Raw genomic sequence first — 26,042 nt, forward strand, 5'->3', positions numbered from 1 at the left:
GGGCTCGGCTGTGGAATAAAACGCTGATTTATTTTGCATGACAAGTATGAATTTTTTGTTAGGCTCATTTAGAAAAGTGAGGGTGGGGGGAGAAACTAACTGCTCGGGCTTTATTTAAAACGTTATCGTTTGAGCGCACAGCTCCTTTCATTTTGCAGTTTAAGTGGCTCAGAGGTGGCGCAGGACGATGTTGTTGACACCCTGGCAGACTGGGATACCCTGTGAGGTGACATGAAAGCTCATTGACACAGATCTGCCTTCTGTGGGGTATCTGTGGTGTTCTAACAGGTAGATTCAGTGGTTCTCAACTGGTTTAGCCCCAGCACCCACCTCCAACTCCTTAAAGAGAAATTGCGACCCAAATTTTTATTTTCATTCTACCAATCCCATTTATTTAGTTAAAAACTGTGTAGTTGGGACCTCAGATGGAACAACACATGTGACAGAACAAAGAGATGGATCAAAACAAACTGACGTTTTGACACCATTTTTTTCCCAGGCCCACATTTGGGATCCACTGAAAATGGCTCTGCGACCCACTTTTGGGACCCGACCCCCCAGTTGATAACCACTGCTTTTATTGATACACCATTAAAAGGTTTGGTTTGGTTAGACACACTGATGTCACTTAACAAAGTTATGAGTATCACAAGAACGCAGTGTAAGATTCATGTGGATGTTTTTCTTAAAAGGCTACTGTGTATTTGAATAACTGGTTGTAATTTTCCCATGTTGTGTTGTTGTTCTTGAATGTGTCTGTGGTTTTGGATGGCAGACACCTCGGCCCGGTCTTTCTTGTACAAGAGTTTTCTAATCTCTAAGGGACTTTCTGGTCAGATAAAGGTCAATATAGGAATCATATCATAAAAACAAAACTGGCTCCATGATCTACTTCGTAAAAGGTGAATATGTTGGTAGTGTGATTTAAGATCTTCTTAGTATTTGTTGCATTATCCATCATCCTACAAACTGGTTTAAATAGAAGGATCACTAATCCATGAAAAAAACTTCTTCAAAGAATAAACTAAGAATAATCAGACCAAATATGTTCTTCTTCTTAGAAATATTACAAGTTACATATATAATGAATGTCATGTTAATCTTCAAGTTTTCCTCGTTGAGTAGCGCTAAAGTAACTAGCATGTTTTATTGAAAAAAGAAAAAAATTGATTATCTGTGTTTTCCTCCATCATGGATTAAGATATCAAAAGAAGGAAACCTCTGCAGGTTCCCTCGTTGGAGCATTAGGGTTGTAATTAAAACAATGGCTCCTCAAAGGGGTGAGTCTGAGAATGAAAGCACGATGATGCTAATGTGAACTAATTGGAGTCGACCAAACGAGGTGTCACTGGTTTAGTGTGGGGGGGATTAAGTGGGATTGCTTCTGATCTCAAAGCTGTGGCTCTATCCGGCTGATAGACACACCCATGTGGAGCTCTTTATACGATACATTGAGTTTATTTATTGATTCAAACACAAAACTTGCATTCTGTGTTTCTAGACTCAAAGTAGACATGTTACATTTGTGGACTACTGTCGGTAGTCGCCAAACAAAAACTAGTTTATCCCATCACTGGAGACAGCTGAATAAAAGGCAGCAATACCATTTTTAATGTTTTCAAGGCCAAATAGATTAATTTATGATTGACAAACTGTCAGAAACCATTTCAAATATGCTTTAAATGAAGCATCCTTTCCAAAAAACTGTGCTTTATAAAACCAAAGAAGGGTTAGGGTTAGTTGATGTCATCCATTTATTCTCCTATGACAGTTACTGAAATCCATTCATTGGCAATCAATTTTTAGTTTTTGCACTTTTGTATTTTTTTAAATTAAACTAGGGATTATTATTCTAGGGGCTGCACAGTGGTGCAGTGGTTAGCGCTGTTGCCTCACAGCTTCCTGGTTCGAATCCCCGACTGACAGGAGCCTCTCTGTGTGGAGTTTGCATGTTCCCCTGGTGCATGTGTGGGTTCTCTCCTGGTACTCCTGCTTCCTCCCACAGTCCAAAGACATGCTCGTTAGGTTAACTGGTGACTCTAAATTGTCCTGTAGGTGTGAATGTGAGTGTGGCTGGTTGTCTGTCTCTATATGTCAGCCCTGTGATTGACTGGTGATCAGTCCAGGGTGTAGCCCCGACTCTCGCCCAATGACAGCTGGGATCGGCTCCAGCCCCCCCACGACCTGGGTGGAATATTATTCTAATATTCAGGTCACACAGCAGATCTGCAGTTGTGTACATTAAACTAAATGTTATGTACAACATGAACATCTTAATTTGAGTTGAATGCCAACAGAGGACGGAACTCGAACCAATCAAATACTCAACAACATGTGCAACATAAAGAGGTTTCAGACATGAGACGCTGTGTCTGCGTGTGTTTGTACAAGAATCAGCTTGTGTCTATGTTAATGCGTGTTTGCACAAACGTGCATGTTTGTGTGAGCAGCTGAGCCTGCCCAGAGGCACACACCGACATGGCTCTGTAATTGTTGTGTTGATGTATTTCTTTAATATCCACGGTGAGGGGGAAGAGAGAGGAGAAGACAGAGAGGAGGTGAAGGAGGGAAAGAGGGAGTCCCCGCTCTCATTAGGTATCAACTCCCCTGATGTCTCATTTAGTTTGAGCACACACTGAAAAAACACACACAACATACACAGAGAGCTGAGCTGCCTGACACCAGAGGTGATGGATCTTAAATCTTATAGAAGAGCTGTGACTCACATTGATTCACCTTAAGTTCAAAATGATGTTAATGTGTCTGTAGCCAACTTGTGCTGAGATCTTCAAATGCCCCTCATTGGCTGCCGTCTCAGCAAACACTATCATGTTCAAGATTATGTTTGTTCACTGTGAGCATGATGACTTCAGAAAAACAGAAAGAAAATCAGAGCACACTAAGTCCCTTAGTATCAGGAAGAAGGTGTGTTCACACTAGTTTTAATCCTTCAGACTCTGAGCTTTATAGGCAGGCTGAAATGATCTAACAGTTTGTGAGAACAGAGCACATCTTATGGTGTATGTCTCAGTTAACTGATGTTGTACGCTGGCTGACTTCAGGTGGGAGTGTATTCATGCTAGAGAGAGCTGGTTCTCAAAAACACAGCATCAGATGTAAACTTAAACCTAAAATGAAAGGGGTTTCAAGAATAAGCAGACCAAATATGTTCTTCTTCTGAGAAATATTACAAGTTACATATGTAATGAATGTCATGTCAATCTTCAAGAAAGGGGTTTCATTTTTACCAAGGAGCATTAGGGACACTTTAAGGAGATAACAAATCTGAGATTTCCAGAATAAACTTGGAAATCTATAAGAATAAAGTCTGAAAAATAAGAAAGTTCTACATTTACGAGGATAAAGTCGGAAATAAAAGGAGAATAAATTACGGGAATACAAGAATATAGTGTGGGAATAAAGTTGTACATTTACTAGAATAAAGTTGTAAATTTATGGGAATAAAGTCGTTTCATTTTAGTCTATAGTTAGGCAGAAGAGCAGCAGCCACCGCCGTCCGAAAATTAGGAATGTGGAGCATCTAGTGAAGGTTTACTTTATTAGAGTGTAATATCGTAAATTAACAACTTTATTATCTTAAATGTATGACTTCCATCTTTAACATTTTAGATTTATTTTTCTTTAACGCAGCCGCTATACTCATCGTATATTTTCGTCACATATTTTAAATTGATATGAGAAAATATTAATTCCTGTTGCTCAGACTGCAAAGAAGTCCTCTGATGAAAGATGATACAGGAGTTGTATCTCTCTGCAATGAAACCAGATGTCTCAATAAAGTCTGTAGAACACGAGGACAACTCAGAGGTGAAATCATTACAGTGGACGAGCCCACAGTGATTCAAACGTGTGAGAACATTTGCTCCAATGTTTCCAAAAGAGAGAAGAATATCGAGTGTCACTGAATCATTGTCTGAGTCAAATAATCAACAGTAAAATGTATACATAATGTGGAAATATTATCAGTAACAAACACACCACCTGCCTTCATCCATCCTTCAGTGATATTCTTAATGCATCGTTAAATGTATTAGAGTATGCCTGCTTAAATTACTGCAATAAATATAACACTAAAAACATGAATTGTGAGATGCCTCATTTTGCAAAGCCCAGTCAGTGTGTTGCAGAGTGTTTGTCAGTGCGCTGCAGATCCAAAACACATCGAATATTTTGTATGTGCAGCTTAGAAAAGAAAACATCAACATCCCAGCTGTTACAAAACCACAGAATAATGTTGCGCAGTGTGTTTACTGCACCGCACAGTGTGTGTGTTTTTTTATGTGGAGGTGAGGAGAGCCCTGTTCCTCCACAGCAACCCAGAGGGCAGTGATGATACGCTTAAGCCTGCAGGGGATTGTGGGGGATAGGCTGGCTGCTGATAGGCTGCTCCCGTGAGACAAAAGCCCCCCCGCCCACCCCCTCTCTCCATCCATCCCTTCTCCCAGGCTCCCTTTCACCTGGCCAGGTTACCATGCCAACCAGCATCGGACAGTCTCTCCTCCCTCCCTCCCTCTCTCTCTCTCTCTCTCTCTCTCTCTCTCTCTCTCTCTCTGTCACTACTCTTAGAAAAAAGGACCATTTCTAGTAGCCAGGAATAGAACACAGACCTGCTATTGATTTCCACAGGAGTATGATGATGATTACACAATCACGGCCTCAATGTCGCAATGCAGGACAAAAATAAAAAGGAGTTACAAATAGGGAAAAATGTTCCTCACTGGTGGTGTCACTGGTGTGGAAAACAGAATTAGCTGAATGGAGAACGAGTCAGGAGATTTATAATAACACATAATTATATGAGAAAGGCTACTTCAGTGCGGCGCTATTCATGTGTGGTCAGGGGACGAGAGCAGCGAGCCCACCTCAGAGGGTTCAATGAGATGTGAGAGGTGAGGAGACAGAGAAAGAGATTCTATTATTTTTGAGGCATCGTTTCATCCAGATTAAATATTGGAAGAAAAGAAAATGCCTAATCATGATGATGATGATTTAGTCTACAAATGAGGTGATGTGAGATTTAACCTTTTACTTCAGCAGAATTAGTTAAACAAATGAACGCCCAAACTAAACTTCATCAACTGGAAATGACATCAAATGAATACCTGATGAGCTACTTGAATTCAGAGCCGTCTAACTGGATATCTTATTGTACTACTTATTCTGAATAAACAGGACTAAATGTTGAGATTTCTCTCAGTCGTCACCTGGAGGTGTAGTTTGAACATTTGAAATACATCGACAAAAAAATAAAATTTATGTCATATTAATGATTCAACCTGATTATTTCTGGCTGTGTTCTTTCTGTGAATGCTTTCAGTCTGCTGTCATTGTTGTAAAAAATGATGAAAAGCAGTTTAGCAGCTTTTTTTCACACAGAAGTTCAGGCACTCAAATACAGAAACCCTTCAAGTTATAGCAAACATACAGATACTGCCTGGTAATGATGAAAAAGCAGTTATTGTAACAATGAATAATAAATTGTTGGTGCTATGGTTGTAGCTGGTTGGAGTGGGAGGGGGTTTACCAAAAAACACAGGGATTTGCTCTTTTTCTTATTCTTGAAGTCTTCATGTAGGTTAGCAAACTTGAGCGTAGCTGCACATTAGCTTACGACTGGGGACTTATGTTGTTATAGACATATGTTGTTGTGAGCTGCGGCCGCTTGAGTAAGAGTAACACAGTATCAGGTGAGAGATATCCACCTTCTGACCTGATGAGGTATGAAAGAGATACGGCTCAATGACATGTTGAAGATTAGTCTGTGTGGGAGATAGATGCATGATGTGTTTATCTGCATGTCACACAGCTGTTCATCATGAATATATTGGGACATTTAAAACCACACTACATTAGCTGATGTCACATTGAAAATGCTTTGACCAACAGTTCACTCATGAAGTTCTCTGAGTGTCTGAATCTCTACGGTTACCAATGAGTATTTTTAATGTTGTGTTTTAAATCAAAAACCTTTTTTCAGCACATTCAGTGTATCCCCCTTGTTTGAGGACTGAGATGCTAGTCGACACAACACTGTGTCTCTGTCTCTGGCTGCTCAGTGTTACCCACAGGGCGCCCCCGCTCAATGGGGGCCAGACAGGAGAGGGCGAGCTGAGATGCGTATAGCTCCCTGCCCTGCAGGCACACTGTAAGTGGGCGCTGGGGAGGAGACGGCGTGGGTGCGGGGGAAGGGAAGAGCTCTGTGGCGAAAGCACAAAGATGACTGGTTCACTGGCCGCCCGCATGCAATGTACTGAAATAATTCCCTTAGCTGCACAATTGGCTTGGACATGGATCATGATACCAAATGTATGCCTGCAGACCGGGCGTGCTTCTGTGCCGATTCAGAGGTGTGGGGGGGGGGGGGGGAAGAGGGGGCTTGGATGCAGATGAGTAAATAAGATGAAAGAAATAGAGATCAGAGGAAGAGGGGACTCTCTCTCTGGTTGTCTGAAGGACGTTGTGCTGCTCAGTGACCACAAGACCGTTTACCACTTCTCTTCAGTGAAGCCTCATTAAGTACTCGGCCCTCATTGCTGCGTCTGCCGACATTATGATGTCTAATAGGCTTGATTGGTCTTAATTGGCCCTGATAAACATTGAGTGGCTGTTGACTGACTCTGATAGCATCCGCTGTGGATTGGTAATGAATTGACTGAATTGCATCTGTTTTGGATGGTAGGGATGCTTGACTGGAAATTGCATGAAAAGCATTTGTTTAAGCCTCCGTCTGAAGCCAGTGTTATGACACGACAAAAAACTCATTACTACAATAAAAATAAACATAAACACGAGTGCATCTACTCACATTCACACATGCAGCACTCGGTGCAGTGAGTGCAAGCAATTTCTGCAGGCTGTTAGTGCAGCGGCAGTTTTCATGCAGGATGATGCATGGTGTATTATGACGAGACATTAGCCTATGCACAGACACTCATAACAATGAAAGTGCCAAGCTAGGACACCACAATAGCTGCAATTCATTTCCCGGGGAGTCCACCACAATGGCCTTGCAGAGCGGGATCTATCTGAACCACTGCATTAGCCTCCCGGCCCATTACTCTTTTGTAATGGCTGCACTGTGCTGCACCCCTATCTGTTCCTTTACATGCTGTCCTTGCGTTAACGCTCGCAGGCCTTTGTGTGCAAATGTCCATCTTTGTGTGTGCGTGTTTGCTCACCTGCGCCACATTTATGACCTGATAGCATGCATGTGTCCTGACAATGCATCTCAGAGGTTTCTGATTGAGTCTATTGATTCCCCCCCCCCCCCCCGTTTGTTTACTGATACATCAAGCTGCACTCGGACAGCCAATAATACACAGCCGAGATCATACTATCCATCACGTGAGCACTTCAGCGTGCGTCAGCTTGTGTGCCTCCCTAATTGGCTCCTAAGCCTCTTAAGTAGCTGCCAGCGCTCGAGTGGTGTAGGCTGGCCTGAATAAACAACATGAAAACAGCACAGAGTGTACCCGACATCAAAGACTACAATGTTACCCAGAAACACAGCCAAAGACTTTAAACCGGACTGCACAGTGTCGACTTTGTCGCTTTTAAACACATACAGAGGCTTTAAGGGTTAATGAGCTCCTTGTTAATGCACAGACACACACACACACACACACACACACACACACACACACACACACACACAGAGATGCACACACAGGAGAAGATGAGGTGTGGCTCCCCTGGCACACAGGGGGAATCAGGTTACTACAGAGCACAGCATCACAAATCAGGAGAGGCCTGCAATCACAACAAGCGCCTGACACTTCAGGAGCACCTGAGGGACACACACACACATTTACAGACACACACACAAACACACATTCACAAACACACATTCACAGACACACACAAAACCTACAAGACAGAAAAAGACAAAGATCAATAAACTGGCGGTGTGTTTTACTTTCTCTCTGAGATTTCGACCCTTTTCTCTAGAGAGATGTAGATTTAGTTCCGACACACATGTACAGATACCGATACTGATTCTGATATTTTTAAAATGAATAATTACTCGGGTTATTGTTGTTGTTGGTATTAGGTGTGAGGCTACACAAAGCTGTAGTAGTAAACCCATCATGGCATTGCACCGCACCGCACTGGCTTCACAAACAAACAGGAAGTAGCATCAGCTGTTAGGTTTTCAAATCAAACATTTTAAACTTAAGTTCAAGAATTGTACTTTTGGAACATATAGGAGCTGTTTCATCTTGTCTGAACGTTGTCATGACGATTTTTGGGCACTTGTGGTTCAGTCTGAATGTCTTCAAAGCGAGACTGTACGAGTAGAGAATGTTTTGTTGATCGGTGACATGATCTGGCGCCGTCAGTCCGATATGTAAATTATGTCATTATCGGACCCAATACAGAGATACAGATATTAGATCAGATCGGTCCCTTCTCTACTTTTCTCAAAATGACAACTTTCTCCTCCGTATTTGGACTTGATTTTCAGATGACAAAAATCAAACAAACAAAAAAACTACTTATCAAATAAAATGATTCCTCCTCTGATGTTTGTCTTATGCCTGGTACTAATAATCAAACATTCACATTTTCCATATATTGGGCCTTTTTTCCAAACATGTTGACTTTTCTCCCTGATGCCCTAAAACTCTTTTGTACAAATAATATCCAATCGTCACTCAGCAGTTTTGTGCTTTTGATTTAAATAACTGTAAGAAATGCTGGCTTATTTATCATCTCATATTCCAAGAAATTCAAAAGTGAAAATGTCTTCCTCTTGTTAAGTGAAGTCAAACAGAACAATTGTAGAACATGGAGAACGAGCATCAGACAGTAGGTATCAGGGTATTATTAAAGAAAAATTCTCTACTTGTAATTTGTTGTAAAAGACACTAGAAGGAAATAAGAGAGTGTTTCTGGGTGTATGTGTCCTGTGAGGGAGCGTGTCAGGCTGCGTGCAGACAGGATGGGTCACGACGGAGCCGTAGCCTATTTGGCTGCGACTCGCAGACAGTGAGACTCTCAGCAGGGAGTGCTCTGCTCCGGCTTGATAAGAGCCACGGGGGCATAAGCCACATCCAGCAGTGACTGATCAAAATGAGAACCCAGACACTGCAGACACACAAACATGCAAAGCCATAATCACTACCATAAGCTCCAACTCACAGGCGTGTGCATTTCTGTGGAATTTAGATATACATTATCTGTGACGCTGTGTTGTACTGCATCAAGAAAATGTATGCAGACTGTGAAATCCCCGCTTTTAGCAGCTCTCCTTCTGGGACGCTAGGGTGTATTAATCATGAATCAGACTCTCATGAGTTATAAAATGATCATTCAACCTGAAGAGGGCAGTATGCTGATTTATTTGGAGTATATTTATTTGAATTAAAAAGTTTAATTTTCCATATTTGAAATGTGTGTCAACTCTAAAATAAAGACTTCATTTCTGCATAACAAATGTTTTGATTGTGCTTGTGTGGGAAAGATCTTAAAAATTTCCCCTCAAAAGTAACTTGTAGAGGGGCGCTAGATAGCCAAGCGGTTACGTCACACCCCCCATGTAGTCCTTGTTGCAGCTGCCATGGGTTTGAATCCGACCTCTGCCCTTTGCGGCATGTCACCCCTCACTCTATTACCCCAACATGTCCTGTCTCTCTTCAGCTGTCTTATCTAATAAAGGCAAAAGGCATGATGGGAAGGATGTAAACATATATTGCAGATTGCATGGAAAGGGTTCATCACACTGAAGAGGTAGGTTTTTCTTTCAAATTTAAGGTAGAATGTACTTTTTACTGTATTAGAGAAAACATGAAGTGTAGAGAGGAAAGCACAAAGGAGATGAGAGAAGAATGACATAGGTTGGATTGGACATGGATAACCTATTCCTCCTCCATCTCGCTCTCAGCGCTCTTTTCCACATGGCAGCTCCCTCCTGCATGCAGAATTCAGGGCTTAATGGAGGGGAGCTAAGTCCTTGGCCACACAGCGGATAAATGCTGTACTTTTTCCAAGAGATGCGTTCAGAGGCAGTGGCTTTTTTGTGCGTTGCTTTCGTGGGATTCATTCAGGCAGAAAGCTCAGAGCAAGCGACCATGATGGCATCTTGCTGCTGGCCCTCGCTGTCACAGACACAGCCAGGCCCAACTCATTTAACCTTTGTTCTTTAGTTTAAACTTTAATATTACCTGAAACCCTCAGAAGTAAAAAAAAAAAAGGTGCGTTGACTAGATCAAAGTTCAAACGGTAAAAAAACATCCTAAGTTTTTAGGATGTTGCCTTTTTCTGTCTGACTTACTTTTCACGTTGAGATACATGGACTTGCTGACATCGGCTCCCACGTCGTTGCTGACTCGACACAGGTAGAAGCCGCTGTCTTCTTCCAGCACATGCTTGATGAACAAAGAGCCATTTACCAACACCTCTATCCTAAAGCCTGAGTTAAGAGCGATGGGTTTGAACTGAGGGACCCCGGCACCTGTGTGAGAAAACAGAGAGAGTGGAATCAGGGTTTGTACAAACTACTGATGTTGATGTTGGTGCCATGTTTGAAGAAAAGCTCTCCATGTGTTTGTGTACAAACGTTCAGCATCCTTTGCACTCCTCAAAACTGCCCAGCATTATAACGCAGGCTCGTAGAAATAAGTTTAATATAAGAGGTTGTATTTTCAAGAAAAGAGGACAAAGTTAACCCGAGTCAGATTCCTTGTAAGTGTGAACAAACCTGACCAATAAAGCAGATTCTGATTGACATGTAGGAAACATAATTTTACATCCAAAATAAACTAGACGTGCCTTCATCTTTAACCAGGGATGAGTCATCAATACAGAGAATATGTCATTACTTCATTGTACATCAGAAATCACAGTAATCTCAGTTTGGTCAATGATTATAATAAGTAAGGTTGTCATATCTGGGTGTTATGAAAGTCCATGCTGCTGCAGGTTTGTTGAAAAGACATACTGTTCACATGTCCAGCCAGCATTACATAACATTATCTCACATCTATTTCCTTCTTCTTCCAGTGGAATAAAAGAAGCGTCTCCTTGTACTGCTCCTGCTCTCTATCTCACTGTTCTTATTTGGACCTGGTGTGGGTGTTATTATGTATTCAACCTCAAGGCTGTGTACATTATGTTTGTTGTGTTGGCATTTGTAGAAGAGCATCCAAAGCTGAAAAGAAGTTCGCTGGAGGACAGAAAATCTGAACAAACAATCGAGCAGGAGAGTCAGAAGAGAAGAGAGGGAAGTTTTACCAAACCTGAGAGGAACAGACAGTTGATGTCTGGTGGTGGACAAAGTACACAACTTCATAACCTGAGTCAGTATAAATACTCCTGGTCTAATGTGACTCTAATACAAGTGAAAGCTGCTCAGTCTAATTAGTATTTTAGTCAAAGTACTGGAGTACTTGCTTTCCAAACTATTTAAAAAACCATCTCAAAACATTGTTGTATTTTGACAATGCATGAGTACATTGAAGAATACTTTCTGCTACGTTATGTTGATTTAGTAAACGTCATTAAACTCACATGCTCCAGGTTTTAAGATTTGCAGCTCCAAAATAAAAGGAACTATTGTAGGAACAACCAAAAATCCCTGAAGAGCAGGGAAAATGTCAGCCGGGCTTTACACAGAGAGAAAACAGTCACATTTCAAACATGGGCTGAAGATAAAGACATGGGTTTCTCTGCTGGAGAATCACCTTCCTGTCTCTGCTGGAGCCGTCATCACCACCACTAAATGAATGGCCTGATCTGACGTTTACTCAACATTCCTGGATGCTCGCAACGTACAGGTATGGCGACATCAAACAAACACAGTGTATTGTCTTTCTGATCGGCTTCAACAGCTGCCTTCAGATCAAGAGTAGCAAAGAACGAGAACATTCATAGAAATGTAGTTCAGTCAAACATATGACATTTGTCTTTCAAATGTAGAGGAGTGAAAATAATATGTTTCCCCCCAAATAATACTCAAGTCCAGATACTCAAAACATGTATTTCAGTACAGAACTCAAGTAGCTGCACTTTGTTACTGTCCACCTCTGCTTATGTCATATGTGTATGAAGCACAGGTATGTTATTGGTGTGTCGTGCTGTGTGCTTACCTTTAGAGTACTCCCACTGGATGGTAGGAACAGGATAGCCTTGAGCGGAGCAGTTCAGTATCACAGCTTTCCCATAGATGCCGTCCTGATCCTTTGGTTGCACCACAAATTTAGGAGGAACTGCGAATCAAAAATAATCATGTGTTAGCATTTATCGTCTGTGCAGCTAACTTTCAAAGAAATCGCTCATCGTCCCCAATAAGGTGAAGGAATATGAATAAAAAGAGTAGAATAAGTACGATGACCAGCTTTCACTTCTCACAAAGAAAGTTGAACAACATTCAACTGTCAAACTAACTGCTGCTTCCTCCACATTTGAATAATTTATACTTTGTCATGATATAATATTGTTAATTTCCATTTTATAGCATCTGTGCGGCCCGGTTATTTCACTTTGTCCTTGAAAGAAAAGAAAAATGCAGCCATGAATGTTAAATAGTTTCAACAGGCAGGACACTGTTCTCTTCTCTTAGAGCTAAACTAAGTTATACATCTAACATTTTAACACAAGCTTAATATTGGTTTATTTGTGACGCTATGCTTAAATGGTTTTGAAAGGTGTTGTGGCATTTCACCTCAAACGTATTTCCTTGTGAAGTTAGATTTGTTTGTCATGCTCTGATGTTGTTCTGAGTACGAGTGTGAGTTCAGTCAAACTGTTGCCTCTAACATTCAGTTTGCTCTTACTGCCCTCTTTAGTCTCAAGAACAGAATAGATAGATAGAATAATAGATAGAAGTCTGGAAACCTATTAGTCCATTATATCTAATCCTGCAAATGAATAGAATAAAATCTCATCATTGTTCATCCTGTGTGGAAACCCTGCAGACGACTTTATGCACATATCTGTATCTTACAGCATGCTTTAGTCAAATCATGGCCTTCCTCTCTGTAACATCACCACCCTCCTGTTTTCTCTCCTCACCTCGAACAATGAGCTGGCTCTGATGCTCCACGGCGGCGGCCTGGTTGCGCGCGATGCAGGTGTAGTTGCCGTTGTGCAGTAGCGTGAGGTTGGAGATGCGCAGGGAGCTGGTGAAGTCGATGTTGTCGATGGTGACGCCCAGGCTGGCTGGGATCGGTCTGCCGTCCTTCTGCCAGGTGATGAAGACGGGCTGGTCTCCGGACATGACCACGCAGGGGATGAAGACTCGCTGGCCGATGGAAAACCGAGGGAACTCAAAGGGGTGGATGGTGGGTGGAACTGGGGAAGAGACAAATGTATTTCACATTAGGCCTTTCATTTAGGTTCAACAACAGCAAACGTAGCTCAAAACCAATCACCATTCAGTTATAAATAAAAAGACAACAGGTTAAGATGTATGTCATGACTGAGCTACTTATAAAAAGCCCTCCCACCGCATGTCATTTTGTCACAACTCTCTCTTCTGAAATATAAACATTAGGCTGTGATTTTGCATAAATGAGAGAAATATTTTATCACCTCTCTGCATGCAGGGCGGCTGAATTCTCTCTCAAACAACATGCATATAACATTCTCCCTCACTCTCTCTGCTCTCTGGGGACACTGTAGCCATCGTGAGAACCAGATGCTTTGGAAAATTAATGATTTAAAATAACATTGGAATAAGCGGCACTTCAGCGCTTATTTAATTCACAACAAAATAGGCATAATAGGCTCCTGGGGATTCCCTCTCGGCAGCGTTAGAATGCTAAGCAGCCGAGAGGCAAATTAGTCGAGGCGGAATGGCGGCATAGCTTTGTCTACGCTGTGTGATTTCCCCCTCGCACACTCGTTAGCACATCGAGACCCGCCAGAGAGAGAGCGAGAGACAGACAGAGAGATACAGGGAGGAGGGGGTGTTTGCCCATCCGACATTTCAAATTATGCGTCGTCATTGAAGGAAGAGAGCCATCTGAGGTTATCATCATGTGGCTCAGCTCTGCACCGCTGCATATTCAGATGAGCCCCATAAGCAGGCCCGGGATGATGGAAATGCTGCTTTGCTATCAGTGATGTGAGTCAGGTTTTTTTTTTTTTTAGAGGTTGTAAAATACAACCATACCTCTGCATATCTGTGTTTTCTGCCACCAAGAAAGGTAGATACTGACCTGATGCTTTAATGTATCTTTTCATGCCAGATGGAGAGACACAGGGTCAGCGTTCGGACCGATAAAGTGATTTTATTTCAGTGTCCGCAGACTGAGAGATTTATTACAGAGTGTACTCAGTGTGTCTGCGCAGCTCAGTAAAATGCTTTAAACTGCTTACTTATAATAATAATTCTGATGGAGTACAAATTATTACACTCAGCCACAGCAAACACATCTTAATCTATTTCTCTAATATGAAGGCTTACTGACAAACCAGAGGACATCAGCCCCCACAGAAGTGACTATTGGAATCATAGGCTGAGATGACCTCATGTTAAATCCCATTTTAAATCTTAAATCACAGGCAAGGCAGGCAACTGCTTGGGGCCCCTCCATGGGCTGGCAACCTTTAAACTGCAGCAGTATCTCAAAATGAGCAAATTTTGCAATTGACAGTAGGAAACCTCCCTAATGGGGCCCTATCTGACAGCACTAACTCTCATTGGCCTACTTAGCATATCATGTATCACTATTGTGAAAACCAAAGTTGGTCAATAAAAATCACTGGAAGAGGAAGAGGGTTGTGAAGCTGCTAGATATAATAGTGGGTGGAGGGGCCCTTCATTTTTTTTGCCTTGGGCCTCAGCAGATTCTAGAATCGCCACTGGACAAGCTGTACATTTTGTAAAGATGTCTAAAAACACTGCTCTATACTTCTCGTCTGTGGTGCATGATAAACCCATCCATCAATGAGGAGATAGACTTCAAGCCATTTTTATAACATTGTCTAGGTTAACACAAATGCATCCTTTATCATAATATAAACAGAATATATTTTTTACACTACATGCCTTATTTAACATCATACAATCATGTTCATTGTTGTTAAGTGTATTTAACATGATGTGACAATTTATTCTGTGTGCACTTTCACATTTACCGGTACTATAAATTGGCCCACGTTGTTTATTGTAACCATTGTAGAATTATTCACAATACTTGTCTTGTGTATTTAGGGTTAATTTATTTATTCTATGCTGCTGTAATTCAGCCTCCTGTCACTTTGTTGATATAAGTGAACCTCAACTCTCAATGTGTTGACCCTAATTAGCCACGCCCCCATGAAGACTGTGTGAGGTTGAATCTGGTCTGTGTTTTTTTCCTGTTTTTCTCCTTTTTTTGTTGTTGTTGTATTTTATGATACATGCTCTTATTATTTTATTTATTCTAACTAATTCCTTTTTGTCTCCAAGCGAGTGTGCTTGACAAAATTCAATGTATGGCAGCATTAAGTGAAACTAAAGGCAGATATAATCAGGGTTCATACCTTTCACAGTAACATAGACGCTCTGGTGAGTGGAGAGCTGAGGCTGCACCAACACGTTACACGTGTATTCTCCTTCATCCACGTCCTTCTGCACGTCAAACAGCTTCAGGGTGCCGTTGTTCTCGAAGGCCCGCTGCCGGTGGTTGTAGGGCAGCAGGTTGGAGTCCTTGTACCACTTGATGGAGTAGTATGGGTAGCCGATGACTCGGCAGTGGATGTACATGTCCCGACCAGCGATGGCAGTGAGGTTCTTCATTGGTCTGATGCTGGCAGGCCCTTGAAGGACACATTGGAGAGACAACTCTCTTAAAATGATTTTGAGGCGGAGGTGGTGGAATAAAAGAAAGTTGTGCTGTATTGTGTGTGTTTTCAAGACACCACAAAGATGACATGCCTTGATTCATTCTGATAGTAAAAAACATTAACTTTACCAACTTTTGTGAGCAGTTTTAGAATGCCTGACTATGATATCAACAAGACCACGTAAACATAAGTCTAAGAAACAAAATAAAAACAAACCAAGCCCAGAATCATTGCATTGGAGCAGTTCTGCTCATACAAAACAAGCTCTTTACCCTGTCAGAACCAGGGACTCGTGTTCCCTTCTATTACCTTCTGCTCCCACCTCTTTGCTGCAGGATGTGATTGCCTCTGACAAGCACTAGAGAAGAATGTTCCCTTTCCCCACTCATGAAGCTATTATCAAAACCATTACTCATGTTCCCGGCTTTCGCACACACTTGTGAAAAACCAACTGAATAACCAATGGGCTTCCATAGCTCAGTGTCTATCAGGGAAATGGACTATCAGGCTTCTCTTCAAAGCACTGCAGAAGACAGTTTAACTGGGCTCTGTAGTGTGCTTTGAGCACAAGCATGACGTGGGTTGCTACTCTCTTTAGCACGATTAAGGAGCCAACGATGTGAGAAACAGTCATTACACTTTCTCCACAATGGCACCTGTGGAGATTTATCTTCATTGCTTGGTTGCATTCGGCATCCGCAAACCTCCGCTTAAGGGCTAGAGGATCGCCCTATTTAGCCTTACAACATGCAAGAGTGAACACAATCAAATTAAACCAATCAGTGTGCAGAAAATACCCTTCCCTCCCTGCAATAGAGAAATACTAATAGCCTTTGCACCAAGCACGGAAAGCTTGAGCGCCCCAGTATTACCGGGACATGACATCAGAGATCCAGCCAACCATGCCTCTGTAGAGAGCAGATATCACTGCACTCACACACTGGAGATGAAGGTTAATCACCCAGTGGTGTCCTGATATGAAGCTATCAGCAGGGGTGAGGTAGGACGCATTAGGTTAGAGCTACTGGAAATCTGGCTTGAAATAGTAAAAAATCCACGTATGCCATCAAAGTTAAGTGTCTGGTTAAGTACCCACAAATATCTGATCAAAGTGGAAAGTTTTGACCGACATGTACCTGAATCAGTGCAGCGTAGTTGAACAACACATTGGAGTTCTCAGATTCAGAATCAGATGAGCAATTAAAAACCCTGTCACTTACATATTTGTTCTAAAAGCCATGAATACTAAGCCATGCTACACAGGGGCGATTCAAGAGTCTGATGGGGCCCAAGGCAAAAACTCACACGGGGCCCCTCAAAACAGCATTCATCCCCATTATGTGATAAACAATTTGACCCCAACAAAAACATTTTTTTAGAGGAAGTTATGTATTAAAGTGTCTCTCCCTCATGTTTTGGGCTCGACAAGCATCATTCAGTCATTTACTATTCTATGAGTGAGTGCTGTCAGATGGGGCCCCTTTAGGGACGTTTCCTGTCATTGCAAACTTTGCATATTTTGAGCCCCTGCTGTTGTTTAAAGTGGATCAGCCCTTGCTTGTTGACAAGCAGAGCCTCTGATGGTACATGAGCAGAGTGCTACATGATTATAAAGCCAAAGTCTTCCAAACAACCTCTGCTGAAAAGATCATCAAAGACCAGCACTCAACTTCTGTGATCCACATATAATGTTGCCATTGGTCGACATTCAGCCTTCAGACGAAGCTAGCATGGCTTGTAATCAGCCTTACTGTGGGACTTTTGCTCTGATTGGATTGCAGTATTAAAAATAAAATTCAATATTCAAGCAAAACCGTTGCCATTTCAAACCAAATATCAGGAAAGTTTACAAAAAACAATATTTCCGATCATTACTGAACCTTAATGCTAATACATTTAAGATGCTAACTAATACATACATGAGACCCTGTATTTGGTTTCCAGAGGCTCAAATGTTGACCCCAGTGACTAATACAACGACGAGGGCTGTAAAACAATCTCCCCTACTCTGAGCAAACACAATAAAAACTTATACATAACATAATCCAGATTCTAAACATTAGAGGGACTCGCTGCATATCTAATGACTCAAAATAAAATCCTCTTGACAAACTTAGTCAGGCATTCTTTCAGCATCAGCACATTTTGGTGCTTTCAATGTAGCCAATTAAAAACCATATAAAACAGAATAAGTCAAGACATGTTGATGTGTATATGTGATGGTGTGTTGGAAGAGTTGATCTGACAAGCACCTCTTACGTTTATTCGCGCCTGGTAGGAAACGGTCCCGGCTGAGTTATTGCAGATGCAGCGGTACACCCCTCCATCGGGAACCTGGGTCTGGCTGATGTTCAGGTGGCTGACCACGTGTCCCTCCGTGTTGGTGTAGTGGGAGAAGCGATGGCGGCTGTCCCGTGTCACGGCCTCGTCGTCCAGGGTCCACACCACCCGGGGTTCCGGCGTTCCCTTCACCGTGCAAGACAGCGACACAAACTCGTTGATGTTGTAGACCTTCTCGCTGAAAGAAGCCAGGATCTTTGGGGTGCCATCTGATCAGTGGAAGGAGAACCACATGGTAATGTATATTTAGTTATTATACAAAGATGATATTTACAGACAACTCTTAATTCAAATCTATATATTTTAAAGACTAATAAGATATCTTTTTAAATACCTTCACATGCTTCTGCTGTATAAAAAGCAGAATTGGAGCGTAGAGCAGATTAATACAGCTCATTGCTCTCGCTCCAAAACATCATTGGTAATCAATATAGTCTTTTTATTGGTGTAGTCATGGGAGACACACACTGCAGCAACCGAGCTCTTGTAACAGAGTACAGGCCCTCTTTTAGAAAGTCTTATGAAGCTGACGCCGCCCTTAGAAAGATACTTCAAATTTGAAGTCGACGGTGGCGGAAATTAAACTAAATATCTTGAGAATCTTGCTGTAACTGAGGCGCTCCTGTCATCATAATCATCTCACTCTGAGCTGTCTTGAGTCGGTATGATTCTCGACTTAGTGTGCATATAATGAAGTTATGTGTGCTCAATTCAGCAGGGAACAGGAGGCAGCTTGACGGTAAGCATGGATGGGACTTAAAGAGCAATACACCGTACACACAAAAGCTGCTGTCAGCATGTCCGAACTAAATGTGTCACATAAGTTGGAACCCTTGATTGCTGGAAGGATAAAGAGTTAGTGCAACAGCTGAAAGGCTTAGTGATCCTAGCTTGTGATGCTAACCCTGCTAACAACACTCTCCACAATCAGGCAGATGACATATCATAATGCACAAATAATGGCAGCAGCAATGAGGAGAAGTGTTATCTGTTTATGCTCCAGGGTTTTATTTCTAGTATATTCCCACATAAACTAGCATGAGAAATGATCTGAACAGGAATCTAGTTGTAGTCTTGTATAAAGTGACTCCTCAGATTACAGTCTTTGAATTGTCTTACATTTGTGACTTTTGCATCTGGTGTTTAAGAGTCAGATTTAAGTCTTTTCAAAGTCTATAGTTCCTTTTTATGTGAAGACAGATATAACCTGTGTAAGTCTGAACCATATGAGAACAAATATGCAATGTGCTATAACACTGTTCTATGTTGTGTTAACAGTGTGAAGTGCATTTAATAAACAAAACATTTAAGTGCATTTATCATTTCTATCTGCCATTTGTCAAGTTTTGCACAACACCTGCGTTTTCAGGGTGTCCCCCCTGATTTAGAAATAATCAGAAAAGCATTTTTTTAACCACTAAATTAGATTTTTTTATTTTTTTATCTGAGACTGGTGTGAGCTTCATCTGGTGTGGACACATGGCCATCATACTCATGCCTCCACCCAACAGTTTAAATGTATGCATGCTGAGTGAGAATGTTTTGCTCGTTTAACAAAAATATTTAATTTTTACTGCAATAAATTTCAGACTTTTGCGATGTTTTTAATAGAAATGCTCACATCCCAATATCAATAATAATGTGGATAATTGTGTAGCCCCATTTATGTCCACATAAAACACATTTATTAAACACTGAGTTACTTATTGATAAAAAATAATATGTGATAACTGGCCCTGCACAGCTTCAATAAAACCTCTTTGATTTCTGACCTTCCAGTATGACTTGAACATAGTCCTGGGCGGACATCTTGCCATGCCGGGCGAAGCACTGGTAGGCTCCTCCATCGCTCTTGGCCATTCCCGCCATCACCAGGTTCTCTCTGTGCTGGCCTGTCATGCGCACGCTGTTGCTGGGGTAGATGAGCTCTCCGTTTCGATACCAGGACAATTGGTACTCCTCAGATCCGGTGACGCTACAGGACAGTGACACCTGGCTTCCCACGCTGCCCTTCACCTTCCGCGGGCTCACCACCACCTTCAGGGGCTCTGTGGGTCAGAGGTCATATTTAGACGGTTTGGCCTCATCATCGAGCTTTATTTGACAGTGAAAGATGGAAAATGCTAAAACAATCATCAAGAAATCTGTAGCAGCAATTTAAAGACACTAAATGTTAAAAATCAACCCCAGTGTCTTTCCTCCGGCACACGTGCGCTCACCTTTAACCATCAGCCTGCCCACCACCTCAGCGTTGCCGTATCCATTCCACACCTCGCACACATACGTCCCTGTGTCGCTGGGCTGAGCTCTCTCTATCAGCAGGCCCGTCACACTCTGTCTGTAGCGCGTGTCGGGCTCCAGCGGCCGGTTGTCCTTTAGCCAGCGATATTTGGGTGCGGGGTGACCGGAGGCTTTACAGGGCAGCTCCACTCGATGAGACGCCATCACCTCACGGCGCTCAAAGCTGTCCAGGATGTGGGGCGCTGAGTTGGTGGGATCTGTGGGATGGGGAAGCAAGAGGTTTGAGTTATTTTCTGTTTTCCCCCTCCCTCACCTCCTTCAAGAAATCCCTAAAACCTCACCTCTTCATCACTGCCTACAACCACTAACTCCCACACTCCGCCCCTACATTACTTCTTCTGTTACTGTCCTCGTCGTTTTTTGTTTTGTTTTATTGTTTTATGTTTTTGTCAAAGCGTCTTTGAGTTTTCAGAAAAGTGCTATATAAAACCAATGTATTATTATTATTATTATTATTATTATTATCATTATTATGACACGTTTCGAATCTTATATTGTTATTTATACAGTATTATGCAACAAATATACTTAAAAGTGGGTTGGTTACATAGATTTGAAGTTTTTATTAACCCCTTATTATTATGGTTTGTGTCTTAAGCGTTCAAAGTCCTAAAGGGCTTAATTGCTATGAAACCTGCGCCCCTGTTTCTACATATCTGTTGTCTATGAGTAACTGAAAAATTACATTTTGAATTGATCCAGTAGGTTTCTTCAGCCAGAAGCAGAGCAACAGGCTGTAATGGCTTCTATGTAATCCTTGGGGACAAATGAGTGCTTAAAGGTGCAGGAGGTCACCTTTAAGTTTTTCACGGACACATAGCTCTTCCACGCATCTGTCTTTTGAAATGGATGTGCAAAGGTTTTTTTTTTCAATTTTCAACAAATGCATGAGTTCTTCTTTGAAAAAGTGTTTCTTTTTAAAAACTGAAAGGCTCAGATTGTTACTCAAAAGAGATATTGTGACTTAACGGAAAGGATCCCTACAGGCCTGAATGTTGACAAGACACCCAGTGCATAAAACAGAAGAATAGTGCAAATCCTACAGGATTCATCAACCTGCCACCGGTTCAGTCCACACTGTCTTAATTTATCTGGACAACGATTGTGACTAACCTGACAATTATTTATCTATAAATCTCCAACGTTAACTTTCACACATTTAATGAAAGGCTTCAGACTTTAACTTGGTAAATGTGTTTGTCTTTTTAACATCTGTGTCACATTATTAGCTTTATCAGAGAGACAGTGTCAGACTTTCTAGTTTAATCTACGACAGCTCGACATTCAGGGTTATTTTCTGCTCCTGTCAAAGCCACAGAGGACACTTCGACTGGTTTGGGGGGCTGAGTAGGACTCCAGTTGACGAGAATTTTTTTTTTTTCCTGTTGGTGATTTTCAAAGTGCCCCTTTTTTAAACGGTTGAAGGGAGAGAAGGGCATTTTCTGTCCTGAGGCCCTCCCCCTCAAACATTGCTGGCACGGAGCTAATGACCTTTATAACATGTCGCACCCTCTTTAATTCATGTGTTTTTGTCCTGTCACTTTCTATTCTGTTCATCCTTTGTGGATCTATTTCAACAAGCACACATTTTTGGTCCATATGGTGCTGTTCGCACATGCTGTTTATTCAACCAGCCCAAACTGAGAAAGCTCCATTAAACACACACATGAATACAAATCATAACAAAAGAACAAGGGTGGAGACTTTTCTTATTGTATTTAGATGGTTTTAAAATGTTGATTTGTTGTGTCATTATATCCAATTATACACATCATGTACTTAAAACAATAAGTACATCCTTATGGCAGGAGGTGAAGTGATACAGTTCCTCATACAGAATATTTGGATTCTCCTCTCACCTGAGACGATGAGGCGGGCGCTATTGCTCTGTCGGGTCTCTCCTGTGTATCGATGGCGTGTCATACACCTGTAGTTGTACAGCCCGTCCTCCATTTGCACATCCAGGATATACAGGGCTCCCGTGGATGTGATGAGAAACCGTGACACTGTAAACAAAGAAACACAACAAATTAAGATGCTGCACTTTTTAAAAGTCATGACGACATCTTAGTGAGCTCAAGTTAGCGGCAGCTCGGCTCACAGCCCCCCAAAGCCCTGCTGAAGTGGGTTGGAGAAACAAATATTATTTAGATTAAACTGCATTATTCAGTGTTTTTACCCGCTTGAATTGCAAGGCCTATTTGTATGAACAATTATGAATTCTGACTGAAAATCAAGATGAGCTTCTACAAATATGCCAGCAGCAGCTCAGCTTGAAGCCCCATCTGATGCCCTTTGTCAAGACAGATATTTGGGGGGGGCTTGTTATTCATCTATTGAGATAGGATATAAGTGGAAACCAGGAAGGGAGAGCCTGGAACGACATGCGGGTAAGGCACCGCACGTCGGACTCGAACCCGTGCCATCCGCCCCCACAACAACCTCTGTACATGAGGCACACAAAACGACTGCTAGAGACCAACGGCGCCCTGTTAAGACACATTGTCAACAGTTTTATTCAGAGATTCGACTGTTTTTTTTTTTTTTTCAATCACCTGGTACTGCAGGAGGTGACTTTTGAGAATAATTTAGCTCCTAGTGGAAAAAAAAGAAAATTCACAAACACTGAGGGGCCATTTTGAGAATTCATTAAAAGTAAAACATTATAGCCTGCCATGCTGTTACATCTCTATTGCACTTTGTACAGTGACAGCAAACAAAAAAGAAACCCTGAGACTTCTCAATGTAGGATTTCAATTAGCCTTTGGGAATAACCTTAAAACAAATAATAAATAAAACAAGTTGTTGATGATTGCAGTAGAGAAATCTGGATGTCTGGATTCAAATCCTTGGGCTCTAGCAACCAATCAGTGTAATCCTGAAACTGAGCTCAGTGTTTAGGAGTTAGCCGTCTCCATATTTTCCTTAATATTTAACTAATGGTGTAAAAAAAATTAAATAGAAATTGCCTCTCGATTTGAATGTAAGAACTATAATTTTATGGCAAATAATATTCTAAACGTATCCAGAGTAAGCAAACATCACGTATTCATTCATATGCACTGGGAAAAAAACCAACACCTTACACATTCTCCAAGAAGAAAATACAGAAAAAAACAATTTTAAAGTCTCTTAGCAAATATTTGCAAGTCAAGTGAGGAACGCAGCTCTGTGTGATCATAGTCACCAAACATCTGCTGCAGCCCATTTAGCTCAGCAAAGCTCTGAGGCACTGTGACAAGGCTGTGTGTTGTGTAGCGGTGTTACACAGCTCGTTATCATGTAGCTCATCGCTCTCTCTCTCTCTCGCTCTCTCTCTGGGGGGAAATTCTCGCTCTCTCTCAGTTTCTCTCTAATTCTCTGCTCCAGACTAAAGCGCAGGGAGCCCGGGATCACAGAGCACTTTGATATGGCCTGGCTGCGCAGGACGGATGTGCTAATATCATGCTGATGTTATGCTAATTTGTGGGAACATGTGAAGGTAGAGAGAGGTAGTCAGTGTTTATGAAAGGTGATGTGTGTGCTGGAGCTGCTGGCTGCCGGGTTTATTTCATGTCACCGATGATGGAGGAGCCTATTTGAGAAGGGATCAAATGGGGCCACCATACGGTCGGGGATTCTGGCAATATCGGTAGAGATATCATAATGCAGACATTATGAGGTGTTGGATTACTCTCATTTAGGCCTGCCATGACAGTTTAACACACATTAAGACAGCTGGGAGAGGCTCTTACACGGTGCATAGTAAAACATAATGGAAACAAGCTTAAACAAACAAGCTGTGATCATTTTGTTACAAGTGCAACAACCCCAAAAAATACATTATAAATTACAGCAAACATGTATGAAAAAACAGTAAGTTACTATATAAATATATATAATAAAATACATTTTAATATAAGGGCGAAAATGATATGACATATGTCTTACAGTCGCAGAGTGAATGGAGCGAATGACAAAAAGCGACTTACAAGATGCTGACAGATTACAGAAATGGTGCTGTGATAAAGTGATGTATGAGAGGACAGAGAGAAACGAGAAACAACAGCGAAGGTGAGGGAAGAATACACAAAGGAGTGCAGCGAGGATGCTATTGTGAGCAAGTGATGACCTAGTTAGAAGTGAGAGACCTTGGATTTGATATCCTGAAGGGGATTTTTTTCAGCTTGTGGTCGAGAGGCTCTCGTGCGTGACAGACAACCGGTGGTGAAAAAAGGGGGGGGGGAGGGGAGGGAAGGGGAGGTATTATATACCTACATGTGTGTGTATGTGTGCAGTTACATGTTAGCATGGAGATAAGCCACTGAGTGTTGTATCATCTGAATGTTGTTTCTAAGAAAAGGAAGCAAGTCAGAGAAAGCAGATATTAAAGAGAAATTGTAGATCAGACTGTTTCTTGTTTCTTTCTTCAGTCTCTCAGTTTTCTCCCCCCCTCTTCTCTCTCTCTCTTCTCTCTCTCTCTCGTTGTCTGGCATCATAAGTTGACAAGTTAGGTTTATGAAGGAGAGGAGCTTTCATTAGAGCAGACTACCTGTCACTGTGATGAAAAGCCAGCGGAGGAAGAGAGGGAGAATTCCTGTTTTAAATGCACTTTAAACAGACACACACACACACACACATGCATGCACATATATGTTTGTGTGCGCGCGTGTGTGTATGTGGGTGTGTGTTTAAAGTGCATTCTCTTTCGTTGAATGGTAACCTTAGAAAGAACAAAATGGTGGAAAAATGTTGTTGAATTCCAAATACAGTAACGCCCAGTCCAGCCCCCATACTGCGCTTTAATTGGCTGGGAAAATGATTGGTTAAATACCCGGACTGTCACTCAGAAGACCACAGCTTGTGTCCTTTGTTTTTGGGCCATTTTTTTGTCTTTGACCTATATTTGATAGGACAGATAGAGACAGACAGGAAATATAGAATAGGAGATATCATGCAGCCTGTATCTTTTTGTATCTGGGACGCGCTGCACTCCCTGACTGATGAGCGGATCTAGCGTCCCCTCTTTGGTCTCTTGTTTTCTTTATATAATAGCCTCGACGACGAACATTTCCTAAACCCTAACTAATAGGTGGTTAATGTTTTGAGATAGTCACAGTTCAGTCTTGGTACTGTTTTGGAAAAGATTGTGGCCTGAGTGAGAAACTTTCTGTTCTCTCCTGAGTCAAATGAAAGCTGAGGTTGGAAGTCTCGTATTAAACTCTACAGTAATGCTGATGTGATGCAGTGTTTCCACTTCTTTTTACAGACCCCTGTTAGCCCCTTTATCTTAATACTATTTACTTTAACATCATCATCAAGTATTTATACCCAAAGTACTTTTACTTCCTGATCGCAATAAAATTTGAACGGTTTCTACGGCAACTGATGTTTACTGAAGAGCCCAAATAATTTAATGAATTTTAATTTCAGTTATGTTTGTTGTTATGTTTTGGTTTGCTACATTATGATACATCTTGTTTGTTCCTTTTTAATCCTAAATGAAGTATTATGTGAGTATTATGAGTTCTGGTGTAAGCAGATTCAGCAGGTCTCTGTTAACACTGCTGAATATCTCTGCTAACTGGTGAGTAAAGCATTGTTTACATGATGGATATTTACACCTTTGC

General features: G+C 41.6%; 1 protein-coding gene across 5 annotated transcripts in view; it reads right to left on the bottom strand.

Moving 5' to 3' along the window:
• Nucleotides 1-26,042, bottom strand: part of dscama (Down syndrome cell adhesion molecule a) — a 115,028-nt gene that overhangs the window by 22,718 nt on the left and 66,268 nt on the right. For all 5 annotated transcript variants that reach the window (XM_061055957.1, XM_061055954.1, XM_061055953.1 and 2 more), the window contains exons 4-11: nt 22,293-22,439; nt 20,352-20,630; nt 19,905-20,180; nt 18,045-18,341; nt 15,490-15,765; nt 13,033-13,311; nt 12,108-12,227; nt 10,295-10,474 (exon numbers count right to left, since the gene is read on the bottom strand). In XM_061055957.1, coding sequence (XP_060911940.1) covers nt 10,295-10,474; nt 12,108-12,227; nt 13,033-13,311; nt 15,490-15,765; nt 18,045-18,341; nt 19,905-20,180; nt 20,352-20,630; nt 22,293-22,439 — 1,854 coding nt within the window. The remainder of the gene's footprint in view (nt 1-10,294; nt 10,475-12,107; nt 12,228-13,032; nt 13,312-15,489; nt 15,766-18,044; nt 18,342-19,904; nt 20,181-20,351; nt 20,631-22,292; nt 22,440-26,042) is intronic.

Source organism: Labrus mixtus, chromosome 14, assembly GCF_963584025.1.
Source record: "Labrus mixtus chromosome 14, fLabMix1.1, whole genome shotgun sequence".
Lineage (NCBI taxonomy): Eukaryota > Metazoa > Chordata > Actinopteri > Labriformes > Labridae > Labrus > Labrus mixtus.